The sequence below is a fragment of the Heptranchias perlo genome, chromosome 33, assembly GCF_035084215.1.
Source record: "Heptranchias perlo isolate sHepPer1 chromosome 33, sHepPer1.hap1, whole genome shotgun sequence".
NCBI classification, from domain to species: domain Eukaryota; kingdom Metazoa; phylum Chordata; class Chondrichthyes; order Hexanchiformes; family Hexanchidae; genus Heptranchias; species Heptranchias perlo.
In genome coordinates this window covers 11,885,157-11,893,651 of record NC_090357.1, presented here as the reverse complement: position 1 = coordinate 11,893,651, position 8,495 = coordinate 11,885,157, and the positions used below count along the sequence as shown (strand labels likewise).

At 43.4% G+C, this 8,495-nt stretch overlaps 1 protein-coding gene across 8 annotated transcripts in view; it reads right to left on the bottom strand.

The window, feature by feature from the left end:
• Positions 1-1,234: 1,234 nt before the first annotated feature.
• Positions 1,235-8,495, bottom strand: part of LOC137301304 (cytotoxic and regulatory T-cell molecule-like) — a 48,835-nt gene continuing 41,574 nt past the window's right edge. For 4 of the 8 annotated variants that reach the window (XM_067970763.1, XM_067970762.1, XM_067970765.1 and 1 more), the window contains exon 17: positions 1,240-1,481. In XM_067970763.1, the coding sequence (XP_067826864.1) occupies positions 1,428-1,481 (54 nt within the window). In that variant the 3' untranslated portion in view covers positions 1,240-1,427. Of the gene's footprint in view, positions 1,482-8,495 lie in introns of all 8 variants that reach the window. The other 4 variants (XM_067970768.1, XM_067970767.1, XM_067970764.1 and 1 more) reach the window with 4 other exon arrangements.

Here is an 8,495-nt window from a genome sequence, read left to right as displayed (position 1 = left end):
TGCCAGCTGTATGAAAGAGCTCTCCAATTAGTCCCATAGCCCTGCAAATTTTTCCCCTTCAAGTATTTATCCATTCCTTTTGAAATCTGCTTCAACCACCCTTTCAGGCTGTGCATTCCACATTATAACAACTCGCATAAAAAAATTTCATAATTTTGAACACATCTATCAAATCTCCCTTTAACCTTCTCTGCTCTAAGGAGAACAACCCCACATTCTCTAGTCTCTCCATGTAACTGAAGTCTTTCATCCCTGATACCATTCTAGTAAATCTCCTCTACACCCTCTCTAAGGCCTTGTTCCTAAAGTGTGGTGCCCAGAATTGGACACAATACTCCAGCTGGGGCCTAACCAGTGTTTTATAAAGGTTTAGCATAACTTCCTTGCTTTTGTACTCCATTCCTCTATTTATAAAGCCAAGAATCCTGTTTGCCATTTTAACAGCCTTCTCAACTTGTCCTGCCACCTTCAAAGACTTGTGTACGTACGCCCCCAGGCCTCTCTGTCCCTTTAAAATTGTACCATTTAGTTTATGTCGCCTCTCCTCATTTATTCTACCAAAATGAGTCACTTCAGACTTCTCTACGTTAAATTCATCTGCCACATGCCTGCTCATGTCACCTGCCTGTCTATGTCCTCCTGAAGTCTATTGCTATCCTTCTCACTGTTTACTACATTTCTGAGTTTCGTGTCATCTTCAAACTTTGAAATTATGCCCTGTATACCCAAGTCCAGGTTATTAATACATATCAAAAAGAGCATTGGTCCCAACACCAAACCCTGAGGGACACCACTGCACACTTCCCTCCAGTCTGAAAAATAACTGTCTACCATTACTCCTGCTTGCTGTCACTTAGCCAATTTTGTATCCATGCAGCAACTGCTCCTTTGGACTTCAATTTTGCTAACAAGTTTATTATGTACTATTATGTTGTTGTTACAAATTCGGGTCTGCTATAGATACCTTCTTGGGTTCAGTGGCATCAGTCACTCCCTTAAGCAGTCCGAACATCCTACTTTTATGGGAGTTGACTCACACTGCCCTCTATCCACTTGTAAAATAATGTAACTCAGATCTGTAAAAATAATACCTGTTGCGGACATTGATGTCTTTTGAATATGTGCTTCTTGAATCTATCTGACCTTTAAGGAATCACTTGGTGAGAGGAGACCAGGCAGGAATAGGTCAACTCCTTTATTTCACAGAAAAGTGAACATGCCGAACAACAGAATCTCTTAATTCAATCAATACATCATATTTTTGTATAATACTACAAAATAAATAATATGCCATGATTCCACACATCAATGGGTTGTCTTTAATTGTTCTCCAGCAATTCTAATCTCCTAGTTTCAGTGAAAGCGCTTGCACCTTTCTCTTCAGACTGACTTCTTGTGCTCCTGTCTCTTTTTTTATCTCCCTCTGTTCACAGCTGGAAAGGGATCAAAGGCTTTCCAACACTTTTGGAATGAAGTGTTTTCTAATTGCCAAGAAAGGTGAATAAATTACTTATTATTTACAGTCTATGGAGAACATAGGATCAGGAGTCGGCCATGCAGCCCCTCGAGCCTGTTCTGCCATTCAGTTAAATCGTACCTCCACCCCCTTTGCTCATCAACAGAAAGCTATCTCATTAGCATGTTAACCACCTATTGTCTTAGAGCCTTTTTTAGTTTAATTTGTGTGAATACCATACGTTTAGAAACATAGTCGGGTGGTGGGGGGCGGGGGGAGTGGTTTCCACCAGCTGCACTCAGAAAAGCCAGGCCTACATATGGCCTAACAGGTGGTACTTGTTACTGTTAGGCCACAACTAAAAAGGTTAGCTTTTAAAATATACTTGCCTGAATGTGGAGCCAGGAGGAAAAAGAAAAAAAAAAGATCTATCTATATAGCGCCTTTCATGACCTCAGGATGTCACAAAGCGCTTTACATCCAATGAAGTACTTTTTGAAGTGTAATCACTGTCGTAATATAAGAAACAGGGCAGTAAGAAGTTAGAGATTTAACAGTTTATAAGCAAGTACAGAGCCAGGGGAAAAAAAGGGCAGTGGGGAGGGGAGGAAAGAACAAAAGGGAAGGTCTGTGATAGGGTGGAGGGCAGGAGTGATTAAATGACAAAAGGGATAGAATCATAGAATCATAGAAGTTACAACATGGAAACAGGCCCTTCGGCCCAACATGTCCATGTCGCCCAGTTTATACCACTAAGCTAGTCCCAATTGCCTGCACTTGGCCCATATCCCTCGATACCCATCTTACCCATGTAACTGTCCAAATGCTTTTTAAAAGACAAAATTGTACCCGCCTCTACTACTGCCTCTGGCAGCTCGTTCCAGACACTCACCACCCTTTGAGTGAAAAAATTGCCCCTCTGGATCCTTTTGTATCTCTCCCCTCTCACCTTAAATCTGTGCCCCCTCGTTATAGACTCCCCTACCTTTGGGAAAAGATTTTGACTATCGACCTTATCTATGCCCCTCATTATTTTATAGACTTCTATAAGATCACCCCTTAACCTCCTACTCTCCAGGGAATAAAGTCCCAGTCTGTCTAACCTCTCCCTGTAAGTCAAACCATCAAGTCCCGGTAGCATCCTAGTAAATCTTTTCTGCACTCTTTCTAGTTTAATAATATCCTTTCTATAATAGGGTGACCAGAACTGTACACAGTACTCCAAGTGTGGCCTCACCAATGCCCTGTACAACTTCAACAAGACATCCCAACTCCTGCATTCAATGATGGTACAAGGCAAGGAGGGTGGTAATAGAACAAGTAAAGAAACAAAAGATGGGTCTAGAGGAGCTGCAAAATGGCAACAGCAGAACCATTACCAGCACCTGCTGCCTGAAAAAATGGGCACTCTGTGATTTATAAATGCGATAGGTTCGAGGATTTCATTTCCACATTCACCTGAGGAAGGAGGAAGCCTCCGAAAGCTTGTGGATTTTAAAATAAAATTGTTGGACTATAACTTGGTGTTGTAAAATTGTTTACAATTGAAAAAATGGGAGCAGTGGTTATGATCTAAAGTTGTTGAACTCAATGTTGAGTCCAAGGTTGTAAAGTGCTCAATCGAAAGGTGAGTTGCTGTTCTCCGAGCTGCTGTTGAGCTTCATTGGAACAGTGTAGGAGGCTGAGGTCAGAGTGGGAGTGGGACAGAGAATTAAAATGACAAGCGACCGGAAGCTCAGGGTCATGCTTGCGGACTGAACAGAGGTGTTCAGCAAAGCCATCACCCAATCTGCATTTGGTCTCCCCAATGTAGAGGAGACTGCATCGTGAGCAGCGAATGCAATATACTAAGTTGAAAGAAGTACAAGTAAATCGCTGTTTCGCTGTTTGAGGCCCTGGACGGTGGGAAGGGCGGAAGTGAAAGGATGGGTGTTGTATCTCCTGCGCTTGCATGGGAAGGTGAGCATGTGTTGGGGGTGATGGAAGAGTGGACCAGGGTGTCGCAGAGGGAACGGTCTCTTTGAATTGCTGAAAGGGGAGGGGAGAGGATGATGTGTTTGGTGGTGGAATCGCGCTGCAAGTGGTGGAAATGGTGGAGGATAATCCATTGAACGTGGAGGCAGAAGTGCAGGAAATAGGACGGACACGGTCGAGAGCCTTATCAACCACAGTGGAGGGGAATCCTCGGCTGAGGAAGAAGGAAGACGTATTGGAAGCACTGGTGTGGAAGGTGGCATTGTCAGAACAGATGCGACGGAGATGGAGCAACTGGGAGGAACGTAGGAACAGGAATAGGAGTAGGCCATTCAGCCCCTTGAACCTGTTCTGCCATTCAATGAGATCACGGCTGATCTGTATCCTAACTCCATGCAACTGCTTTGGCTCCATATCCCTTAATACCCTTGGCTAGCAAAAATCTATTGATCTCTGATTGAGCTAGCATCTACTGCTTTTTTGTGGGAAAGTTTTCCATACTTTTACCACCCTTTGCGTGAAGTGTTTCAAGGAAACAGTGGGGGAATGGGACTAACTGGATTGCTATAACAAAGAGCCGGCACAGGCTGAATGGCCTCCTTCTGTGCTGTAACCATTCTATGATTGTATAACTACTTTCCTGAATGGCGTGGCTCTGCTTCCCCTTGTCCTAGACTCCCCTGCCAATGGAAAAAGTTTCCCTCTACCCTATCAATTCCTTTCAAAATCCTAAAACTTCAATCAAATGACCCCTTAGCCTTCTATATTCCAGGGAATACAGGTCTAGTTTATGTAATCTCTCATAATCTAATCTTTGGAGCCCAAGTAACATTCTGGTGAATCTACGCTGCACAAAAATAAAAATCGAGATGCAGGAATGTTTGAACAGATGTCGATACTCTGTGGTACAGGGTCCATAGGCATCAGGTTCCCTCTGGAGTCCAGTCCAGGGAGAGGTTCAGAACAAGGCCAATATATCCTTTCTAAGGTGCGTTGCCCAGATCTCTACACAGTACTCCAGACGTGGTCTGACCAGGGCTTCGTATAGCTGTAGCAAAACTTCCTCCCCTTCTAGTTAAAGATTAACATTCCATTAACCTTTTTGATTATTTTTTGTATCTGACAAGTATATTTTAGTGATCTGTGTACGTGGACCCCTAAATCTCTTTGGGTCCCAGTTTTTCACCATTTAAAAAATACTTGGATCTATCCTTTTTTGTTCCAAAATGGATGACCTCACACTTAACTGGATTGAAATCTATCTGCCACAGTTTTACCCACTCACTTAATCTAGCAATGTCTCTTTGTAATTTTATGCTCCTGTCTACACTACTTTCTATGACACGAATCCTTGTGTCATCAGCAAACTTGGATATATGGCTCTCTATTGTGTTATAAAGGTCATCAATAAATATAGTCAATAGTTTAAGCCCCAGCACAGATCCTTGTGGGACACCATTAGTCACTTCCTTCCAATTCGAGTACATTCCCATTATCCCTACTCTCTCTCTTCTTGCGCCTAACCAATCTCCTGCCTAACCAATCTCCTAACCAGGTCAATAATTTGCCTTCAATTCCATGAGCTTTAATTTTAACCAACAGTCTCTTATGTGGAACCTAATCGAATGTCTTCTGGAAGTCCATATAAACTACATCCATAGATATTCCCCTGTCCACTATAGTTACTTCCTCAAAAAATTTCAATTAGATTCATTAGACATGACCACAACAGATGTTAGACTAACAGGTCTACAATTTCCTGGTTTTTCTCTCTCACCTTTCTTAAATAATGGAACTACATTTGCAATTTTCCAATCTAAAGGGACAATTCCTGAATCAAGAGAGCTTTGGAAGATTATGGCTAAAGCATCTGCAATTACCTCACCTACTTCCTTTAAAACCCTGGGGTGGAAACCAACAGATCTTGGGAATTTGTCTTTAGTGCCATTATTTTTTACTGTTTTCTTGCTTACGTTAACTTTAATGAGTTCCAGACCTTGATTCAGTATCAGTGTACCTGGAATGTCAGATATATTATCCTCTTCCTCCATTGTGAAGACCGACACAAAGTAATTATTCAACAAGTATGCCATTTCCTTATTTTCATTTGCAATATTACCCACGTCTGTTTGTAAAGGGCCCACTTTACTCTTGACCACCCTTTTGATATCTTGGTATCTTGATATCCCTCACAAGTTTCTTTTCCTATTCCCTTTTTTCAGCTCTTACTATGTTTTTTGTCTTCCTTTGCTGTTATTTATATCTCTCCCAGGGTCCCCTGGATCTGCACTATTCTTTGCATTTTTGTATGCTCTTTCCTTTAGTTTTATGTTTTCTGTCATCTCTTTTGTCAACCATGGCTGTTTTATTTGGTAAGTGGAGCTCTTGCCCCTTTGGGGAATATACTGGTCCTGTGTTAAGCTCATTCTTTTTTGAACACCTCCTACTGTTCATCTGTAGTATTACCCGATAACAGTTTTGACCAGTTTGCTGTCGTCAATCTCTGTCTCATCCCGTTAAAGTTAGCCTCACCAAAATCTAGAATCTTAGTAACTGTGTTAAGTTTCTCCTTTTCGAGCCTAACATTGAATTTGATCATTTTGTGATCACTGTTAGTTAATAATCTAACAGTAAGGGAACATTTATCTAAGTCTGGCTCATTACTCATTACTAAATCTAGTCGAGCCTGCCCTCTTGATGGTTCTAGAATATATTGCTCAAGAAAACTATCTTGAATGCACTCAAGAAATTCACTACCTTTCTGACTTGAGCTACTCTGCTCTTCCCAATCTAAATGGAAATGGAACAACTCTGCCTTTGCTGCAAGCCTCTCTAATTTCTGAATTAATACATTGTGCCACTTCATTGCTGCTATCAGGAGGCCTGTTGACAACTCCCATTACAGTTTTAAGTCCTCTCTTATTCCTCAATTCTAACCGTAGAATCTCCACTGATTGCTTTCCCTTACCTATATCCTCTCTTACTAATGTTGTGATGGTATCTTTAATCAATAAGGCTACCACTCCTCCTCTTCCAGTTTCCCAATGCTTTCTAAATACCTTATAACCTGGAATATTTAACTCCCAATCATGACCAGCTTGCAGCCATGTCTCAGTAATGGCCACCATGTCATTCCCTCTAAGCTGTATTTGAGCCTCCAATTCACTCAATTTATTTCTTATACTCCCTGCGCGAGTATATGAAACTCTTATTTGGACAAGAGACCCTATCCTGTCCTTCTGCCCTGATGCGGTCTTTCTCACACCATTTAACTTAACTCGTTTCTTATTTGTCACTCCTGCTGTAACTACTTCAGTTATTTTGGTATTCCCTTCACCTGGAGTATCGATATTACTGTTTGTGACCTGAACTCTGCTCTTATCCCTTTTTAAAAAATCTTCAAACAATCATTTTTACTATTGTTTCTGACAGCTCTCTTCCCCCCACCCCCGCCCCATTTATTAGTTTAAAGTCCTTTTTACTACCCTATTTATCCTTTCCGCTAGGACCTTGGTCCCAGCCCAGATCAGATGCAGCCTGTCTCAATGATACAGCTGCCTCCTGTCCTGGGAGTATAGAATAGATTCCTTACAGGAAATGGGGTGGGAGGAAGTGTAATCAAGGTAGCTGTCGGCGTCGTTGGGCATAAAGCAGATATTGGTTGACTGCCTATCCCCAGAAATAGAGATAGAGAAGTCGAGGAAGGGAAGAGTCAGAGATGGACCATGTGAAGGTGAGGGAGGGGTAGAAATTGGAAGCCAAGTTGATGACATTTTCCAGTGTGGCGGGGGGGTGGGGGGGGCAGGAAGCGGCACCAACACAGTCATCATTGTACCAGAAAAAGGGGTGAGGGAGGGGACCTGAGTAGAATTGGAACAAAGATTGTTCCTCATATCCCACAAAAAGGAAAGCAGAGCTAGGACCCACACAGGTTCCCGTAGTGACACCTTTTATTTGGAGGAAGTGAGTGGTCAAAGGAGAAGTTGTTCAATGTAACAAGTTCAGCCAGGCGGAGGAGGGTGGTGATGGATGGGAACTGGTTGGACCTCCGTTCAAGGAAGAAGCGGATGGCCTGCAGGCTCTCCTGGTGGGGGATGGAGGTGTAGAAGGTCTGGACATCTGTGGTGAAAAGGAGACGGTTAGGGCCAGGAAACTGGAAACTGTTAAAGTGGCAGAGGGCGTTGGAAGAGTTGCGGATGTAGGTTGAAAGAGACTGGACGGGGGAGGAAAAAATAGAGCTGAGATAGGAAGAAATAGGTTCCGTGGAGCAAGAACAGGCTGAAACGATGGGTCTACCAGGGCAGTCCTGTTTGTTGATCTTAGGAAGGAGGTAAAAGCGGGGTTCGGGGTCTATGAGGTTGGAGGCTGTGGAGGGAAGATCTCCAGAGGAGATAAGGTCAGTGACGGTCTGGGAAGCGATGGCTTGATGTTCGGCGGTGGGGTCATGGTTCAGGGGGAAGTAGGAGGAGCTGCCGGAGAGTTGGTGTTCAGCCTTCGCCTGTTCACCAAACAACAACAGGGCCGCCCTTGTCAGCAGGTTCAATGACAGTCATGGTTGGACCTGAGAGAACGGAGTGCTGTAGGTTAGAGTGAGTGAGGGGAGTAGATAAATTGAGGCGGCCGATGTCACATTGGCAGATCCCAATGAAAAGATCAAGAGAGGGTATGAGGCCAGAGGGAAGGGTCCAAGTGGAACGAGAATTCTGATGACAGGGGGATGATTCCTGGCCTAAGAAGTGGGCGCGGAGGCGAAGGCAATGGAAGAACTACTCAGCATCGTGTTGAGCACGAAATTCACTGACGTGAGAGTGTAAGGGGATGAAGCTGAGGTCGTTGTTGAGGACTGAATGTTTGGAGTCAGAGAGGGGAAGGTCAGAGGAGATAGTGAAAATGTGACAACGGGAGAGATTGGAAGGAGGGATAGGGTCAGAGGAAAGTGAAGGGGAAGAAGGATCAGGAGGGGCGTTGGTACCTAAGAGTTATTGAAGCTTGCGGTTCTTGACACCTGAAAGGAAGAAAAAACGTTTTTTGTTAAAGCGCTGGATGAGGCGAAGGATGAAATGAA